The sequence below is a fragment of the Antennarius striatus genome, chromosome 17 (assembly GCF_040054535.1).
Source record: "Antennarius striatus isolate MH-2024 chromosome 17, ASM4005453v1, whole genome shotgun sequence".
NCBI classification, from domain to species: Eukaryota; Metazoa; Chordata; class Actinopteri; order Lophiiformes; family Antennariidae; genus Antennarius; species Antennarius striatus.
In genome coordinates this window covers 16,446,136-16,467,355 of record NC_090792.1, presented here as the reverse complement: position 1 = coordinate 16,467,355, position 21,220 = coordinate 16,446,136, and the positions used below count along the sequence as shown (strand labels likewise).

General features: G+C 41.9%; 1 protein-coding gene across 1 annotated transcript in view; it reads left to right on the top strand.

Moving 5' to 3' along the window:
• gfra4a (GDNF family receptor alpha 4a) overlaps nt 1-20,079 on the top strand; it is a 98,778-nt gene extending 78,699 nt beyond the window's left edge. The window contains exons 4-8 of the mRNA XM_068339264.1: nt 2,311-2,650; nt 5,343-5,452; nt 6,952-7,086; nt 17,932-18,101; nt 19,899-20,079. Coding sequence (XP_068195365.1) covers nt 2,311-2,650; nt 5,343-5,452; nt 6,952-7,086; nt 17,932-18,101; nt 19,899-20,048 — 905 coding nt within the window. The 3' untranslated portion in view covers nt 20,049-20,079. The remainder of the gene's footprint in view (nt 1-2,310; nt 2,651-5,342; nt 5,453-6,951; nt 7,087-17,931; nt 18,102-19,898) is intronic.
• The last annotated feature ends 1,141 nt before the right edge of the window (nt 20,080-21,220 follow it).

Genomic DNA, 21,220 nt, shown 5'->3' with positions numbered 1-21,220 from the left:
AGAGAAATCTAGAAAACCAGCCATGTCTTTGCTGATGAAATTCTAAATATTTGTAAGGAGGAATAGTTCTCAGTGTAGAACTCAAGAAGTCAAAGTTTCCAGTTCAACCAGTAGCTGTTTGGCTTTGGAGCTGCGCACCAACACTGAAAGACCGCCTAAATTCACTAAAACTGAGCGTAACATCTGTTTAAAAGAGAGGATATGTGGGTTTTGCAATTTCAGTGCTGGTGAGAAAGAGATGGTAACTGCTGTGGCTCCAAGTTGACGTCCAGTTTTGTGTACCTTGCATACACCTGGTTCGGTTAACATTAGTTCTTTGTTTCATGGACTTTACACACGTTACATCACTTACATACATGACAAGACAGTTTTTCTAAATTCAGATGCCATTTCTCCCATATTCTCCCTCGTTGTTGCAGAAAACAAGTTAGAAGATTCCAAGATTTAGGTTTTTGGGGGGTTTTTTTCCAATTGATGTTTGATTTCTTCATTTGACCATATCCCAATTAAGTGTTAACCACTGCTTATTTTTTAAATTAAACTTCCTTTGATGCAAAATTCTGATTCTTTCCAAGAGCTCCTTTCACACTGTGAACAAACTGAACCACGTTTCAATTTAATCCGGGCTCAAATCACCTCTATGTGTCAGAGGAAAGGCGGACAGAATTGTTGGGGGAGGTTTGACACCTTTAAATTTCATCCAGATCAAAAATGAAAAGTTCAAAAGTCTGGACTAAATGAGGTAAGAATGAAAGCACCCTTAGAAACCCACAGTTAGTATGGACTGGAAAAACTGTAGAGAACAGTGTTCCTCAATGAATCTTCATTGGTATTTGCAAAAAATAATCACAAATATCCAAATTTACTTTCACTTAATGATATGATTTTCGTCTACACAGGAAATGAATAAGCAAAACTGCAACTGACCCAATACTCCCAGACTCCAGTGCAAGTTTTAAATTTTTAGATATGTGGCGATGAATATTCCAAAACCAAGCGGGCGACTTTTAAGCCTGCCGGAGCGCCGGGTCATTCCGCCTCCAGCGACTCCAGAGAGGAGCTGTGGTTATACTGGGAAGCTTTGAGTAGTAAATGTATGTACAGTAAAACACGAGTGTGACGCCTGATGTTTATGGATAAAAGCATGCATGCTCAGCAGATATAATAAATAACACAGAGCATAAAAATATATATGTAGACTGCATTTCCCATGCATGGAGCCATTGGATGCAATTTGTCATCCCACCCTGCAGTTCTATCGTGTCCCTCCAACCTCTTACTGCCTCCCCCTCGTATGCTTAGCAGTTAAATTGGGAATAACCTATGCTTTGTGATGGGTTGTTAGCTTGCTCTCCAAGGCCATTCATATTTTATATGACAGCTTGGTGAGAGGCAAACTCACCAGGAGACACAACTACAGGCAGTTTACAAACTAATGAGCAGCGCTATCTGCCAGAGGAGCTGAGCGTCATCATGGCCGTATTGAGTGGTTGGTCGCTCGGGGGAAAAAAAACACACATGATGATGGATTAGGAAATAATGCAGCCAAAAGAAGATGGTGATGTGGTGGTGGGTGAGGCGGGGGCGGGGGGGGGTGGTGGTTTCCACCGCTTTAGAAAGAGGTGGCTCATTACTGCAGGAGTCAGCAGGAGCAGGGGCACCGAGGGAGGCAGGGGATGGACAAAGTTGATGGAGGAGAGTGGAGAGCGAGCTGAAAGGAGGGATGGGAGGAGGAGACAGATGGAATGGGTGGTGATGGCGGCTCGCAACGAGGAAGGGGAGGGAGGCGGCGAGGGAAGTGAGGGAGTCAGGTGAGTGAGGGATGGGCAGAGATATGGGGGAGAGAGAGAGCGATGGATAGATAGATAGACGGAGGGGAAGGGAGCATTAATTACAGGCTTTGTTGTGCGGTCACAAAGAAGACGCTTTTTTTCAGAGCTGCCACTCTGCATTAACCCGGCAGAATGAAATATTCACCCATTAGGCCTCGACTGAAACACACCCAGTGCCCAGGCTCATGCAACATTTAAGCATAATTCATGTTCTATTCATTACGCAAGGGCCTGTTATACACATAATCATCATTTTGGTTTAGTTTGTATTTCTATACACACACACACACACACCTCTTTGCAACTGTAAATGCAGCACCACACTTCAGTCTGGAGATGAGAGCGGCGAGTCAATACCGACTCTAATTGGGCCTAGAAATCATTGGTAAACATTGCCTGGGATTTGATTTTCTCGAGCCACCACAGAAGGGCCCCGAACGCTTTCTGACTCTCATTTGCGTCTGATTCTCCTTCGCAGAGTCCGAAGTGACGACGGTGAACCGCTGCCTGGACGCCGCCAAGGCGTGCAACATAGACGAGACGTGTCAGAAGCTTCGCACGGAATACGTCTCGGCCTGCATCCAGCCGTCCGCCCGCTCGGGGCCGTGTAACCGACCAAAATGCAACAAGGCGCTGAGGAAGTTCTTCGATCGCGTTCCCCCCGACTACACCCATGAACTGCTGTTCTGCCCCTGCACCGACACGGCCTGCGCCGAACGCCGCCGGCAAACCATCGTGCCGACATGTTCCTACGAGGACAAGGAGAAGCCCAACTGCCTGGCCCAGCTGCGGATCTGTAAAGCAGACTACGTGTGCAGGTAGAAATGTTTAAAAAAAAAAAGAAAAGAAGAAAATCTGTGTTTAACATGCTCCCTGCTGCCAGGAACAATTTTGGTGTAATTTCCTGAGTTGATTCATTCAACCGAAAATGTGCAGCAACTGGAGCTGCTGTTGAAGGTTTGTAGAGGTGTTTGTGTATGTACCGTGTTTCCTGTGACCATGACCTTTAAAAAAAAGACAAAAACAGTTCACCCAAATTTGCTGGTGGAAATTTTGGGTCAGGGTGCGCAAAAACATTTGTAGAGCTTCACAGAAAATGGAGGAAAATGCAAATATATATTTTTATTTTTTTTAAATGACATCATGCAGCTCATTCTGTGTAATCCTGAGTCTCCAGAGTCCAATTTGAAATTTGAAAAAGATGTAATTTACTTTCTTTGTTAAATTGAAACCTTCACTTTAGCCTCCAAGCTAAAAACTTTAGCACGCACATTTTTTGAGGTAGTTGCAGGAGCTCGATGACCTCGCAACAAGCTTCCAAAATCCCCACGGCTTTTGACCATCTTAACCACAAGAGCATCTTAAAGTACGACTGAAAAGTTTTTAAATCGTTTGGAAAAAAATGTTCAGTAAAACACATCAATCGAATTTCCAGAAAGTTATCAGTGTCATTTTTAATTTTTTTTTAATTCATTGACTTGTTGCCCAGACTTAATATATTCAGGTGATCCATGACAGCCTGTAAAAAATTGATTCGGAACATCTGTTGTGTCGTGTCGTGAAGACGTGTGTGAAACGTAGAACCGCTCACAATGACTAAAACAATGAACGCTTCATCCGCCGTCTGACAAACAAACAAAAGCAGTCATGGATAACAGTCAACTGCTGTAAATCCCAAACAATGAGCACAAAGAGCCTAAAAAACCTCCGTTGAGCCGTAGATTTGGGCAAAAATTCTCCGTACTTGTTCCCTGCAGTCCAACAGGGCTGTCTATTTGAAACAGAAAATCATCTCTCTCTCTCTGTCTCTGGCGGTCTGTTGATTCACTACCTGTTTTTACAGAAGTTGATATTAACGCCGGCTCAGTGAAAGCAGTGTCACAGTTCTAAATCACAACTTAGACCTGTAGTTATTTATTAAAATAACTCGTGACACATGGTGGGAATTAAAATACAGCAAAGTGATGCATTTGGGTACAAAACTCAGCAGCGCTCATTAGTCACAATTAGGTAGCGGCAACACAAAATAACTTCATCTCGACTGAGGACTCGGAGAACAAACGACTTCACGCAAATTGTTGATGACAGTCTGATCCGGGAGTCAGTATCCCAGCATGCCGTTAGCGAACCAGCTCATCAATGGACATTTGGTGAGAGAGCTGATTTGGTGCAGACATATTGGCGCTTAGATAGCTAGTTCTACGTTTTGCAAATCCTTGAAGGTGACACATGTTTTACCGTTTTGTAATATTTATTTATCTATTTGCACCAAGTTTAACCCAAATACTACAAATCGGCATGTATTCTGAGGTCATTAAATTTTCATGCTGCACTATCTTCTCTGTTGTGTTCAGGTTTTTGTTCAAGCGTGGTTTTGGACACTTACGATCCCTCTCAACAATGAATTGTGTATCTTGGAATGTGGCCCTGGCTGGCATGATATCTTCATTTCAGTTTAATTAGTCAGCTGTGTTGAATTAATTCAATTGTTATACTTATTAACTGCATATAATCAGCCAATGAAAAATTCAATTTTCTGAGGGGACGCAGAAGAAGCATCCATGTGAAATATGCGTTATTGGGGCGGTCGTTGTCGTGTTGTCATTGTCGAGACATCAAACTGACCCTGTGCAAGACCAGTAATCTGATCGGACACACTTACTCTGTCTTAAACCAGTGTGTGTGTGTGTGTGTGTGTGTGTGTGTGTGTCTGTCAGAAACACAAGGGGTTACATCTGTCACGCTATCGATCAAGCGTTACCCCCGATGGATGGGGTGGTACCCCAAGGCCTCTGGGTAGGACGGCAGTCCTGCTGGAGTCAGGCGGCGTTAAGGGGCGTCCTGCAGAGGATGCCTTCACTTCCTGCACAGCCTATGAGTTTTACACACATCATTATAATGACATGACAAACGAGGGAAGAGCGGGGAGTTGTGGTGCCCTAAGGGGATCCTGTTGCAAATGCCAGCGGACGGGGGCCGATGATGGGATATGATGGGCTGCGATAGCCTTATAACGGTGATGATGATGACGATGATGAGGTTGGATGTCTGAGCCCTGGCAGGAAAAGGTGAAGGACGGAAGGCAGGAGCGGCTGTGGGAGGAAGTATTTATATGGAAGATCCATATTTTTCTAATCTCCTATCCAGGTATGGCCATGGTATTTAGAGAGCAGAGCCCAGGCCTGACATTCTGCCCCTCATTGACTCTTCACAGCCTGATATAGGGCAATTCAGTGGGAAAAAAAAAAGGGGGGGAGGAGGGGGCAAGACAAAGAGGGATAAATGTCACCGGGAGGTGAGTGAATTTGAAGTGAAATTGCTGCAGAGTAGAAGCTCTTGCGGGTGGAGAGAGCTGATGTGGGGACTACAGGTAGATTAGCATTGTGTGTTTTCAGGTCCACAATCTGACAATGACAGAAAAAGCGGGAGCTAGCCACCCCCCTCGGTGGCATGATGAGAGCAGCAGCCAAGCGCAAATAAATGATGGATGGCATGTTATTGCTCCCACAGGTCTCGCTGGGCACAGTTCCAGTACGATTGCCAACCATCCGAGCCGAGCGCCAGCGGCTGCAAGCAGGATAACTACGGAGCATGTCTGCTTGCTTACACCGGGCTGATGGGTAAGAACTAAATCTCTCTTTTTTTTCCAGTTCCAGTTCACCCACCTCCTGTGATGGAACAGAAACAAAAAAAAAAAGAGGCTTTAGAAGGTGGGGGGGGGGGGCGGTCAGGTGCACCGAGCAGGATTCAAAAGAATGAATCAAGAATTGTGATGAGAAGCGCGTTTCAAAGATCGATGGAGCGATGATTAATGTCGCCGCGGCAGACCCTGCCAAGCCGTTGGCATTATAAGTAGTGCAATTACAACTATTGACCGCTCTTTAAGACAATCATCCTCCGCTGTGGCGATGAGTAGGAGCAGGTGAAGACGGCAGGGCTTTGCTTATTGTACTTTTGATAAAAAGTTATCACATAGGCTGTGAAAAATCTCAGACTTAACATGTCATTGTGTGATAACTACATCACAATGAAGCTACAAAGAGCGACAAAAGTAGGCAGTTTAATTTACCAGGGACTGGAAGAGACGGAACGCCACGGCTGTGATTGGCTGTTCTAGACAGCTGAAGTGGAAGTGAGATGCTGAGGTGTTGTTTTTGGTGTTGTTGTTGTTGTTGTTGTTCGGAAGGCCGGCACCAGAAAATCGATGGAGAAAAAAAATCAAAACTTTTTGCCACACTGCTTCAAAGTGAAGCAATTCTATTTCCCTCCTCCTTTTAAAGAAATCAAGTTGTGAGGCTGTTGCCCTTCCTAGAGAATGACTCCCCCTAATCATTTCCTTTTTTCAAAGGCAGAACCGAATAAAAAGGAATACACTCGAGATACTACTGTGATGGTGGACTGTGTCGCTCAACCGAACTCCCCGCTCTGGTTGATGTAGTTGTTATAAAATCTAGAAAAGCCGATCAGCAACGGATTTGATAACAATAAGAATAGAAATCAAGACAAGGGTGCTTTCCAAGCAGACGACCCTGTGCCTCTTTTTAAGCATGCGTGTTACATGTACTTCCACAAAAGAAATCACATTTTGAAGTAATTCCCAGTATAAAAATCAGTGTATTTAATCAAATTATGCCAGTTTTCCAGTCCTTTAATATCCACACAACTTTATCGACTTCAGCGTGCCACAGTCTGCAGCAGCAATATCACATTTGATCACAAGGGCGCTGGCACTTTCATCTATTTATATTCCTGTCAGTTTCTGCTTCAATGAATACATTTCCACGCATGCTTATAACTCAGTCTTAACCTGATTAGGCAATGTTGTGATGATAAAAATTGCCACATAAATGCCTTTATTTGATTATCATAATCAAGCTGCAACAAGATTTAATCAGCCAGAATTCTGCTTCAACGTTCACTTTATCCAGACATGAATTTTTTTTTATTTTTTTTTGCCTGAGTTATTTACAAAAAATGATGCAGGATGGGAGGTAGAGGATAGTAAATTGCAAAAGACAGCAAAAGAAAAAAGAGTTTCTGTTGTTTACGTTAAGATTCAATCACTGCAAATGTACAGAATTGTGATTTTTTTTCTTTTCCTGTCTCCTCCCCTCCACAGGAAGTACAATTACTCCCAACTACCTTGACAACTCCACATCCAACGTGGGACCCTGGTGCTCCTGCGCAGCGAGTGGCAACCACAGGGAACAATGCAACGACTTCCTGGCTTTCTTCCACGACAATGTCTGCCTGAGTGAGTAGCAGCTGCACGGATAGACCTCTTGCAACACAATGACAGTAACAATCCTGACAAAGACCAAGACGGGTTGTTTTTGTGTTTGGTTTTTTTCTAGTGAACCAAGTGATCGATGACACTTTCAAACTGTAAATGTCCTGTAAAAAAGGGTAAGGCAGGTTCACGTGTTTACGTTTCCCCTATTTTGCAGCAATCTCTGGGACTATTTTGTGGTTTAGTTTGTGTGCAGAATGGACAAAAGAACAAATCTTAGAAATTGTTTTAGATTTATTTTTTTTAATACCCCATTTTCTTAAAGCTTAGTATTTTAGGCCAGAATAAAAGAATGCATTAAAATATACCTAAAGAAAGCGATGTTCTTTTGCAGAGCAGGGCTGGCGGAGAAGAGAAGGTTTAGAAACATCACTTAAGCAGATAAGAACAAAACATAAAGTGAAACAGTCAAAGGAGTGTACTGTAGGTAAATCGCTGCTGGCATACACCAGAAAAAAAAATCTTTTTCTACAAGAGGGTTGTCTATGAGGGTTGTTTTTGGTTTTTTAAACGTCAAGATGCAATCATCACTTAAACATACATCATGTAAGATAGCAAACAGGAAGAAATGCAAATGTCAACATTGTCGTATTGCCACTTAAGCTGTCTTGATGGATGAAAGTCATCTCACGCACCGAGTTCGGTCTGAAGTTAGCTAACGTTAACAAGACGACGCGACAGCAGACATCCTATCGTTCATTATTCACTCCTGTGACAGCTTTTATTACGAAGCCAAACAAGGACAGTTGTTTAATGGACACCTGAGCTACAGTTCCATAGCTCAGCCCATTAGATCAGCCGCTGACGCCTAACGCCGCGTGTTCTCACAATGAATGTTTGCTCGGCACAAGTATAGTGAAAATAATTCTGATGATTCTAGTACCGGTGATTGTTTTTGCCTAAATGATTCATTCCATGCTGATTACGGCGCCCTGCTTCTACGCCACCTCACAACAAGGTGTTTGAGTGAATGCTGCTAATTGTTTTTCATTTACACAATGAAGCTGATCATGAATTCATTGTGTTTGATTGTGCAGTCAGGTGTGGTTATGAGCATACTTGTAGTGCATTAGTAGTTTCAATCAAAAACATCTGCTCCTTCATCCTGACATTCACCAAAACACAACGGGTTCTTTTTTCTTGGGCCACCATCCTTCCACCAAATTCCATTTAGTGGTTTTTGCGTAATCCTGCTAAGATTCACAGCCTTTTTTGACTTTTTTGTCCTAGATGCATCTATATTCCATGTTACTGGCGGTAGGAAGGCAGAGAACCCGGAAGGAACAGGTGGAGATGCGAGGAGAATCTTTATTTTAGTCCAAATACATTTATCTTTGCAGACAGTAACAGCAATGATGGTATAATAACAACAAAGTTAAAATATGTAGTAACCATAAATTCTTATAATAACAACTGAGTAAATGATAAAACAGACATCAGACATTCTGGGGAGACAAAAAGCAGCTCCTGGTACATAAACATCATCCACCCATTCTCCACTCTTTTACCTTTTATTCACCCCGACAACAGAAATCTAAAATGACACGAGATCATCCGTCCGAATGAGCGATGACACCAGTGACACCAGAATGACACCAGTGATGAAGTAACACAAAGCAGAGCTGTTTGGTGACACAGCAGACACTGTAGTTAATTTTGGGTTATTATTTTTTTCCCCAACAACAAAAGAAGACAAGTTTCCACATGGCTGTCAGTATGACTAACAGGACCAGTGACAAACCAATTACACCAGTGGCAGCACAAAACACAACCACAGCTGCTGCCACAGGGTGACAAAACAAAATGTCAGTGTTTTTAAAAAAACAAAAAAAGAAAACCCCGCATCAGGTGTGGGTTCATCAAACTGTCAAACAATTAGTTTGGTTAATAAATACATACACGATTATTTTAAATTCGGGCGAGGCTGAGTCTTTTCCTTTCTCTGCAATTATAACAAAGGATAAAAACCAACCATCATGCTAACATTATTACCCTGATTTATCTTTAGATACCTGATTTTTAGTTGTTGTTTTTACAACAAAGAATTTCATCATGTTCCCAACTTGTAAATCAATTTTTATGAACTTCAGTTGCAAAATTCTTCTTCAAGCAACAAATATGCAGGAATGCCTGAATGTTGCTTTGGATATCATGTTTTGAACCCACATAGACTCAGTATCTGTGTCTAGGTTCACATCTTTTATATCACTACCAAAAAAAGTCAAATTTTTGAATCAGTTCAGGGAATTCAAGCTAGAACAGATGCTTGCAGGTTTACAATGGAAACCAGTGAATAATATCTGTTTTGTTTTATTGTGCTTCCATTGTTAGCTGGTTACCCGTGTTGTCATTCAAGTCACATGACTCTGTGACAGATATAGAGCCAATCTAGGAACCAAATTTGAAATCAAATCAAAAATCTAATTGAAAAGGTCATATTTTTCATTCACTACAGGTGACAGAAATATATCTGTTGACCCTTTCTCAGAACAGTCGATTGAAAACTGTTTGATTTCAGATCCACCTCCATCTTCTCTGTTGCTCCACTACCTTTACTCCAGCGTTATTTTGTTCCACACCGGCCCACACGTAGTGTGAAATTCACACCAAAACACTTAGCTGCCAGCAAATTACATTATTCACACCCACATTTCTTTATACTCCATGCTGCAAAAAAAAAAAAAAAACAGGCACAAAAACACAATAAAGTTTCTGATTGAAAGTATGCCTCATCAGAACCTGAGCTCTGATTTGTGAAACTAAAGCTGTCATTTACCAGGTCCAATAATCACTCAGCAAAGTTCTCAGACTCAACGACAAAGGTAAAACCAACGATCTGGTGCAGCAACTAGTACAAATGAGAAAATAATACACAACATTATTCACTGGATATATCATCTACTTCTACAGTAAACCGTTTGTATGACGTGTGTTAAACAAAAGGATTGCTGCTCATCGCACGTCAGCAGGTTTAATGAGTGAGTCAGAGGTTTCAGATAGATAGATTGATAGATACGTAGTAAATTGTGCATATCCACTGCTCCACCTGCAAACTTGTTTCAACTTGCAGCTGCAGCTTCACCACAAGCAGCACAACGACCGTCCCTTCATTTTCACCCTTTATTTAGCCCTCAGTTGTGTTTTTGTGGTAAAGTCACTGCTATCTCTGACTAAGAACACATGGCGTGGAGTTGATCAGAACTGAGGATGATTCAGATTGAGATTATTCAGTTCTAAATGCTGATAGGATGATGATCTTGCCAGGCCTCCTGGCAGCCACAGGAATTATAATATCTGTCCTTTAGGAGTCAGATGACGTTCTCATGGGGTTTAAATACATTTACTGTTTGCTAATACTCTGATTTCAGAGTCAGTGTAATGTGTAAATTTGAAGCATCCGGTGCACATACACTGAGAATTTAAATTTAAACGACATCTCCTGTCCAGCAGTTAATTTATGAAAAGGAAAATATTTGCATATTTGTATATTCTAGGATTTTTTTAATGATGGAAATAATTGGCTTGAACTTTAACGTTTTCTGTGAAGTTCTTGTGTCTTAAATGACAAAACAAAACTCTGATGATCAAAATTCTACATTTTACATTGTAGAAAAACTCTGTCTAAAAACAGATTCAGCTGATTCTGTAAGGCTCTTTCTCAATATTTGCAGTTGTGTTGCAGTTATCTCTCTATTTCCATCGACTGTAATACCCTGAGATGAGAGTTACTCATCTTACATCAGCTGGGACCGGATACAATGCTGCTTTACAGAGTGCAGATGTAGCTCATGTGTTCTCGTAATATTTGTTGTTTTTTCATGCTTGATCGTTGTTTACATAACTTATATAAAATGAATTATGCATAGGCAAAGTATTCATGTCTATTGGTTGATAAAAAGAAGTTTTTTTTCATAATTTAAACCATTTGAGACTTTTTTGCAAGGCTGAAATGGATTCAAGCAATTATTTTAACAACTTACAAGTTGTTTGACTTACGAGCTCAGTTTACTGTCTTACACAGGACAATTTAGTTCATTTCACTTCATTTTACTAATGTACTTCCGATGTGTACTTCACATATTCCCACAAACAGCACATGAAGACAAAGCGTAGGAAAACCTAAAACCAAGACACAACGTCCACTGGGCATTTTTAAAGAACATTCGCTACCTCGTAATGCGTTGCTCAATGAGATAATGACGCATGTCATAATGCTACTTTCCTCTAATTAGCCAACCCCCAGGTAGCAATAGAATATACATTATCCTGTCGGGAGTTAACCTCCCACCGTAGTCTGATATGTTTTGCAACCGCTTGATGGATGTCTTGTTTTTCCGTAAAACTCCTCATGTGCATCCTGTAGCCCGGACTCACACTTGCCGGGACAGCTACTGTGTGCTGTTTACTGTAAGCTCCTTAGAGACCCAGAAAAACAAACCTCAGACTGACTGGCCTCATTTCCCTCCTTCTGAGCATAAAAAAAAAAAAAAAACAAGCAATGCAATGCTTATCGTCTTCTGTCAGAGCAAATCGGTGAAGCCAGATAGCGAACGTGGTACATTATAATAAGGATGAACAAGTTCATAATGGGAAAGGTGATTCACGGACCAGTGATGCACGTCGTGCTCTCATCCCAGTTATACTTCAGTCTCTTTTGCATTGCAGAGGAAGGCTACAGCTCTATTTAGGGGGGGAGGAAGTGGGCTTCATGTTTTTTTGGCCAAGAGAATTTTGAGGTAATAATTGGAAAAATTAATCCATCCTGGGAGGGCACCTGAATGTTTTACTTTCCCCTTTGTTCCTCAGGTGATCATACAATGAAATGTTATTCATTTTGACTACGGGCAGAAGAGTCGCCTTCAGTGATGGCTCTGTTCCGTAAGCGGATAGTGTGATCGCCAATTAAATCAATTCTCCTGGTCGTTTTTTTGGAGTTTGCATCTTTCTGCTACTGAATACAGAATTATTTTGTGTATGAGGCTGTGCTGCTCAGCTGTGCCAGACCAACTTGCTGAGAAAGGACTTCCGATGGCCTTTTGAGGACTTTGTAATTGAACATAATTTGGTTTCCTGCCTCCGAACTAATGAGGTGGACAGAGAGAATGGAACACAATCGTTTGAGATAGATAGGGGATCGGGGGAAAACTGCTGAAAAAACCCTCTCTGGAGTGAGCGGGTTCAGTTTTTTAAAAACAGCTGTCTCGCTACCTTACCTCCTCATCAACGCTATAATAACCACATCACTATGCAGCACAGCGGCGTTGGACTCTTTTTTTTTTTTTTGCTCTCTGAAAGCTGAGTGTGTCAGGGAAAAAAAAAAAGAGAGGACAGATGGAGGTGAAGCCCATTTATTTCTGCCATTATTTTAATTTGTCTGTAAGTTAAATTGGTAGTGTTGGAGAAAGAAACCAAGGGTAACCAGAGATATGTAAGAACAGTAGGGGTGCTGGAGGTTATGTGCGGAGGATGTGCCCAGCAGTGCAGCTGCAGGGAACCAACGAAAATGTCTCACAGAAGAACCTTAAAAGTCAAACGGATGCGAGATGGCGGTGCTTAAAGAGCCGTGTCCAAACATTTACAAAAGGAACTGTCACAACAGTTCTCTGCCGAAAATATCAATTGGCACTTTGTTCTGCGCGTGACGACGGCGGTACGAGTGTGGCGGAGAGCAGCTGGAGTTGCACTCTTGGCTTCTCTCATCCGTCAGCATGCCAGGTGATCTCCACGCACTGCCGGGCGCTAACTGCGCACTTTCCCACCTGTCCCACCAACACTAATGGTGCACGACACTATTATCTCCTCCGGACTCTTTCCTGCGAGGATGCTGATGTCTACACACACCATCAGCAGGGATCACTTCGTTTGGTCCACGCTGTTGACTCAATTGCTGCACCTTGCAAATTCTCTAATTGGCTAGAAGAGCCGGTGATGACCGGTTAGGTTAACCACCCACCGCCTCCATCTCTTTCTGGTAGTCGATGCCCCCGTGTTGCACCAGCGGAGGGTGTCGAGTCAAGGCTCAGCATTGATTGCTGAAGAACCGTGTTTACGAAGGTACCCTACCTCAGGAGGATGGATCAATTTGTTATGATCCTGTGAGAAATCAATGAATGTGTGTCACACCCCAATACTCCACAGAAAGCTTTGAAATCTCATCACTAATAACCGGTGAGTTGCCTCTGAAATCAGAGGCTTTTTTTTTTTTTTTTTTTTGCCAGTAACAGATGGAAGAATGGTGCGAGTTTCATTTCTACATGCTGACATCCGTCTTACAGTATAAACCGGGGATATGAATTGATGGATCTCTCATTCATGTCTTCATTTGAGCATATTTTAATTGAAGTGACTTTCATGCAAGCATAATTGCTGACGTGCGCTCCATTAGCTGAATGAAAATGTACGCTCATGGAATATTAATTCATTGTGAGATTATAAGTCATTCTGGCGGTGGTGAAATCAGTAGAGATGTCCTTAGGGGTCCATAAATCTATATGAATCCAACAAAATGTTAATAATTCACAGTACATGCTATCGTGTTCTTTCCAATCACAGCCAAATTACAGGAAGTAGCCGTTTATATGTTGATCGTGATCGTTAAATCCCACCATTAAAGTCAAATTTTTAATTAATAAATATTTACTGCTGTAAGTCCAGAGTCGCTTCTCTTATTGTCTTACATTTCATAGACTAAAAGGACCATATTACTAGGTTATATTACTATTATAACCATTATCTGTTCCATCCAGGAGGTACCAGGATTCAAACACGAAGCACCGCAAACATCTGTTTATTTAACTGTATAAAATCCAGATATGAACACCTGGTCTTTTAGCACTTGTGAACACGGGGGTGCTATCTCTGAAGAGGACACTCCTCTGGTGATCGTTGCAAACATGAAACCGTTCCAAAAACTCGACGACGAGCAGCGTGCGGTTTGTGTAAATCCACATGCTATAACATCCTGGAAGAACAAACACTGTGAGGACTTGGCAGTCAGTGTTGAATTTTCCGCACATGTGTGGCAGGAAATACAACACATGTAGCGTGTGTGGATTCCATACCACTGCATGTTGCGTTGTGTCGCTATGTCTGCCTGCTGTTGCAACAGAAAGCTAGGCGTAGCTACCTCAATCAATAAATTCCTGTTATTGATAGATATTATCAAGGATTAATCACTTTTCTTTTCATCAATGTCGCAGGATATCCATAGAAATGTCCCAGGATTTGTGGTTTCCATAGGTTCTACACAACTTCAGCTAACTGATTTGTCTTTTGATCTGTGCTTTTTATTTATCTTTTTTTTTTCCTTTTTTTTTGCAGTAACTAAAAAAGATTTCACCACGCACTCCTAGCAATCAGAAGAACAACACGTTTTGCATTTAGCAGCTAAAGGGATAAACTTTTTTTTAAAATAGTTGACACAGCTTCCTTCAGTCTACCCCGAGAGATGAAGACTTGCGTAAAGCAAAAGAGCGCTGAGGGAAACCTCTGAGTGGCGTGATGATTCATCACAAGTGACCCCTTCAATTTTACACGCAATTGCCTCCGCTAACAAGGTTATGTTTCCCCTGATGTCTGTTTGCTTGTTTGACTGTTAGCAGGATTAAACAAGAGGTATTCAAAAGGTTTTCATGTGATGTGGTGGAAATATTTGGCATGTGGCAGAAAAAGAACTTGAATTTGAAATTTCATTTTAAATGGATTAATTGCACTGGATTTGGATGAAGGAACGAATCCATTTATATCTTTCACTGCCTTTAAAATTATGCATAAATGACTTGACAGAGTCAGGCGTGGGCCGAAAAAGGAATGATTGAATTCTGCAGTAAATCTGGATAAAGGCATGGGTATACTTTTTTTAATTTTTTTTTATTTTTTTAATTTCTTCAAAATTGCAAGAACACTTAGGGCAAGTCATGTTAGGATTTTGGATAGGTAGTGTTAAATTGGATTGGTAGTGGCCATATGGAGGTGGGTTGTTACAAAACTGACAGGGAAAGAAAGATCACAAACCTAGAATAGTGGCAAAGCGCTTGCAATGTTGAGGTTGTGTGGAAAAATAATGGACTTCCTGTTTAAACATTTGCTGAGATTCATTTTAAAATGAGGATTACAATTATTGGTCGGTCAAATCGTGTCTTAAAAAAGAAATGGGGAAACTTTCTTTTCATCAGCCGTGTAAACAGTAAGGATGTAAGACAGGTGAATCGGCTCTGCTGTAGCATTTCATCATCTTGGAGTCTTACCTCCTCCTCCTCCTCTTCCTCCTCACTATCCATCAGACGTGCACTAAAGGTTTTCAGCTAAAACACGACGGCGCTCAAACTTTAATTTAAATCAGCACCAGAGATGTGTTGCAGAGAGACGGGGCGTGATTTCACAAAGCAGCAGAAGGAGGTGACATAGCTTTAATTTTGAGGCTTTTGTTGAAGGTAATTGTTCACAGCGGTTGTCAGGTGCCAAATCAAAAATCTATTTAACATCACCAGCATACCAGTTGTTATGACTCACTCGTGCGTTGCTATGGCGGTCAACTTCCACATTTTTGTACCGAATAAAACGTTATTTCACTGTGTCGTATGAACAGCACATGATCAGCATTTTGCAGGATAAAAATACATGTATTTTAATGTAATGTATTGAAATTTATCCCAGTTTAGCAACCCTCGTAGCTGCGTCTAATGGTGAATAATTGGCAATCATGCTAAAATGATCGATTTTGTTTTTTTGAATCTTTAAAAGAATTAGCAGATATTGCCAGATTGTGTGCAATGAGGCTCTGCTGTCTGAGCTCATGTTGGAAAAACAAGAGAGATAATACTTCCTCTGTCTGAGAGTCTGTCCTTGGTTTTCACTGAGCGAATGAACCCAAAAGCAAAACATATAAAAATTTTACTTCATAATTCATATAATATAACCTTACATAAAATGAAAATGTGTGCATGAAATCAAGTATTGTTTGCGCAGCTTTAGTTTATCTTTGAAAATGGCCCAAATGGTTGAAATGAAGGACCTTTGTCCTCTCAAGTAGATCCGTCATGAGGTGCAGCAAGGCAAAATCGCTTTTGTCTTGATAGTTGCTTCGTGACCAGTTAACGGGTTACGTTTATGTTCTTCCATAGGGTTTCATTCAAATCCATTGTCTTTGAGTAATCCTGCTAACAAACAAGCAAATTCAGATGAGAACTTCCTTGTATGCAAGGAGCTAACTCCTCTTTTGTTGGTGGTGCGTTCGCTTTTACATCCAGATCATTCAAGCACTGCTGTTCCTACGTGTCACAATCACAGTGTGCATTTGGCGCATCGATGCTCACGACTTCACCTCATCGCGGATTTATGGGAGGCAGTCACGTGATATGGTACGCGCGTTCTATTGGCTGACAGCATCCGGAAGTGCGTTCGGTTCCGTGAGTCTCAGACTTCTGTGAGACACAAAACTGCTTTAAACAGTCGATAAGAGTGTGGGGAAAAGGTAATACAGAGAGAAGGTGGTTTAATATCAGGAGGGTCATAAACATTTAAATTACAATAAATAATAAGATAAATAGTTTGTCACTCTATCGCGGAATTTGTTAATCGCGTGTGGTTCCTGGAACGCGTTAACCGCGAAGAACGAGGGCGCACTGTACATGCATTACATGTAATTAACCTTTAAAAATGCATTTAATCTTACTTACACTGAACGTAACCCTCCAACGGTTAATTTTGTCTCATTTTCACCTCTCTTCTCTCTCACACTAGCATTAAAAGGGCTAATAGTGGCATCTGAGTGTGATTAATGATCAGTGCAACGCCTACATCGTTCTGTTCCTTGGACAAAAACACACTGTTCCATTTACATCTCATTCTCTATGTACATGAATGATGGGACGATCCATTTGGATGCAGGCTCGGTGCTGAAAACCAGCAGGACCACCGGGTCAGGAAGTTGTTTTGCTGCCCTGCAGCTGTTTAGGTAAGCTGGTCAGAGAACCTGCTGACTGCGAACAGATTCAGAAAGCATCTCTGGGCTGTTTATTATTCATTATTGTTCATTATTTTATCATGACCAGAGTTCCCTTTTTTTGTTTTTATTCAAATTCACCATAAATGAACTTGGTTATTTTTCTGACTCGTGGCTCCAGGCTCTGAACTTTCTGTGATTAAAAGCAAAGCTCTTTAGACTGAGGTGCGTTTTCCACCCAGCAGGCCACCGTCCAATCACACAGTAACGGTTTTTACATATTACACTGCTCCTGATTAGTCTGTAGAATGCCAGGTTTTCTGTCTTCGGAATATCCTATATGTATTATTCTAATCAAATGCATATCACGTGTCAGTCGTTTCTTATTGTGTTGCACACTGGTGGCTCAGAGCAGCGACTAAGATGTATGAAAGGGGAAAAAAATGGGAGCCTCCATTATTCAGGAATCTGCTGTCTGTGTGATGAGAACTCACTTTCAGGGACGGCGGGTATTTCGTCTTCAGCTCCTGATGCATAACAGACAACAGAACACAAATCACTCCTCTCCTGCTTTAGCACCTCTTACGTACATCGGCTGAAAAGAAGTGCATTCAGAGTGCAGTTTGAAATGTTCCTGACATAATGGTGTACATTCAGTCTTTGATGACTCACCTTGAATGCCGCTGTGACCTCATCATAATTATAGTCTCCGGGTTGGTTATTATAAAGTGACCAATCAAAGGAAGGACACTACAGGTCCTGTCTGCTGTGAAATTTGATTAGAAAGAGTAAGTTTAGCCGTCAGATGTGGAGAACAATGTCGCTCTATTGAACTATTAAATGTTTCTGCTGTTCCTCTGCTACAGAAAAAGCTATCCTGGCCTTCGGGAATGGATCGGATGTGAAAACCAGCGCCAGCCAGCCAGGAATACCCAATTTGGTGACAGAGATCCAGAGCCCACACTTGGCAACCACCACCCTGGGCGTCCTGATGGAAACAGAGCAGAACACCCTGAGAGCACAGATACCTGCTCAGGTGAGACGAGCTGTCTAATCCAGTAGGGATTATATTATCTGTATAATTTAGACAGCATCGGAATTGCCAACCCCCCCTCCCCTCCTCCTCCCAGGGCTCAGTCCTACACAAACCTGGATCTGCATTTAAATCCAATGCAGTTCCCGATCCATGATATCCAAAGGACAAAAAAAAAAAAACGATTCAGAAGTTTCCTAAATGTCACCTTCGTCTTCATTAGAGATCGATCAATATGAGGCTTGTCAAGAATATAGAATTTTTCCTTTTCCTTTTTTTTTTGACAGCTGATGCCTCAAATTTAGTCTTTGAAAAAAGAGAAATGTCCCGAGGGTTTTCATAAAAAAGGGTAAAAATCCGTGTGCGTGCGCATTGACTTTTGACTAACGAGTTCTGGTTGCTCTGCTGCTCAATATGGCCTCACATATAATGTTTATCATGTAAGTAAATAAAGCTTTGAGATTGGATAGGACTTCATTGATCCCAGTGGGTTCATTAGATCTGTGCATTATTAAAAGGATCCAGCGCACCAAGTTAATCATAAAACAAACAACTTAATGAGAATAAAAGTGACAAGACAATTAAAGTGTATGTTATATGACTTCATGCTATACTTTACCGGAGTATAGATGAGTAATTCATGGATGAAAGAGTTTGATATAAACTCTTCTTAAGGCGGGATTGCAGACTTAAAATGTGCTGCGTCATCAATAATAATTTGCACATAAACATGTCATTGTGAAGCATTGCTCATAATCAAACCCTGGAAGCTTTTTAAAAAAAAAAAAAAAAATCTGTCAGCAGCCGGGAGATAAACACAGGTGTCAGGATGCTCCGGGTGCGTTAGTTGAAATGAAGTGATATATTCATAACGGCTTCATGAGCCGGTCTTGTAAACATCATCAATGTGGCTTAAACAATGGAGGAGTAAAGCGAAACAACTGTTAAACTGTGTTGAACGCGGCCCCTGATGTGGACGGCTGCTGTTCTTCAGACAGCACACAAATTTAATAATGAGAGCAAAAACATAAATAATATTGTCTGCAGCCTGAGGAAATTTGTTCAATGGGTTTTGGCCCCTAATGGGAAAAAATGCTGCAGATAAATTGACAAAGCGCCAACAGATAAAAATAAACTTCACAAGCAAAAATGTATAACTAGGCCACTAATTTATTTCCAGAGGGAACTCGGAAGAAAAGGGCCAAAAAGCCCAAATTGCACATTCTCGCCTCCGGTCTTCTGTGCCCCACCCCCCCCCACCCAGCGGACCCGGATCCAAACACATTGTTTTAACGGCCTGTTTCATCCTCTGACTGCGACGGCCTCGACATGAAGTAACAGGAATTGATTAAACATTACTGAACGCTGACATTTCTTTACCTGACTGTGTCGATCAGACCGGGTGAGGTGTGGACGGGGGCCGCAGTGGGAGTTGTACATAAAACTGATAATTTAATTTTTAGTTTCAACATATGCGTCAGAACGTCCGGAATCCACTCTTATATTCGGTTCCCTTTTAATTTGCCTCATTTTAATTGTTTGATTTTATATTTATGAGTTTCTTGAAACGTGGTCAATATTAATGCAGCAGCAAAAATACACCATCATCATCATCATCATCATCATCATCATCATCTTGTTTGTTTGCACGCCGTGTCGCCCTGTGCTGCAGATACACGCCTCACACTCCGCGCGGGTCAGACGCCATGGCAACACTTCAGATCCACATTTTGACATCCTGGTAATTCTGCTGGAAATGGATCAGCCTGTTCGCTGATGACTCACACTTCTATCCTTCAGGTAAACGAGAACGACAGATTGTGGGGCGACGAAGGAGACTCCACCCTCCCCTCTCCAGGCCTGTCGGACTGCGGCGCCCAACCCGACCGCCTCTCCCTGCTGCTGGGCCTCGGCTGGTTGCTGCTGCTGATGCTGACCTCTGACCAATAAGAGGCTTCGCTCCCATGGCCTCCACGGACAAAATCTCCAAATGCGGGGGGGAGGGGTGGGGATGGGGAGGGGGGTTGGGGTGGGAATGGGTGGGGAGAAGGGTGGACACCGTCCTACCCCACTCCCCCCTCCCCCTCTCTCACAAAAAAACCCCACACTTTATCTCTTTTTTGTGAATCATGATTCAGAGCAGATGCAATGAAAAGCCACGCCCCCTGAGGAAGACTGTCGGAGAGGGCGGGGCAAACTGCGCCACAAGGAGGGGTGGGGGGTGGGGGCAGAAAACAGGAAGTGCACACCTCATTTCTTGCTTCACGCCTGCCGAAACACAAAACTGTTTCCACACGACACAAGACTTTTCTCATTCGTCCGAGCCGCCGCGGTGAAAACACGGCGTGGGTTCAGGAGGTGTACAGCGAAGAGACACTGAGGACGCAGTGCTGGAAAGAAAAAAAAATTAAAACAAACAAAAAAATTAGGGATTCTTTTTTTTTTGTCCCTGAACATTCCTTGATGTAAAAGAAAAAATCTTAAATGTCAATACGTTTCTCTCAGATGAGCTGTGATGAAGTGTTACACAAGATTTAACGGTGGATGTGTGTGTTTGTCCACATGCGGCTTCGCTTTTTTAAAATTTTATTTGATACCGCATTTCTAGCTCACTCGGGCGTTGTTTTTGTTACCGCACATGTTATACGCAGTAGAAGCACATGTTATAATCAAGATCACAATGGAATTCTTTGAATGTTTGTTGTTGTGTTTCCAGTGGCAGGAAGAGGAAAAGTTCATTTCTGAATAAAGAATCAGAAGCGGACAATTTTTTAATTGAGATTTTGACGCTCTGAAGATTGGAGAGAGCTGTGAAAAACGAGGACCTACATGAATTATTAGCCTTTAAATGTACTTAATGTGTTTAATTTGGAAGCTAGAAATCACTTTGTAAGACTAGATGTTGGTGGAATGGGACTCTTCATGTATTTATTCTTTAAGCGTTCAGTGTGAAGGCCTGACAAAGATTCAGACTCGTTCCTCCTCAGAAAAATCCACATAAGTTCTTGGCAAGAGATGGAAATAACTTTATATTTTTCAAATGTGTCCGGACGTTGAAAACAGATATCTATAGAGAAGTTGGTGACCAATCACGCTCCGCCGCAGCAGAAGGACTGTCAGAA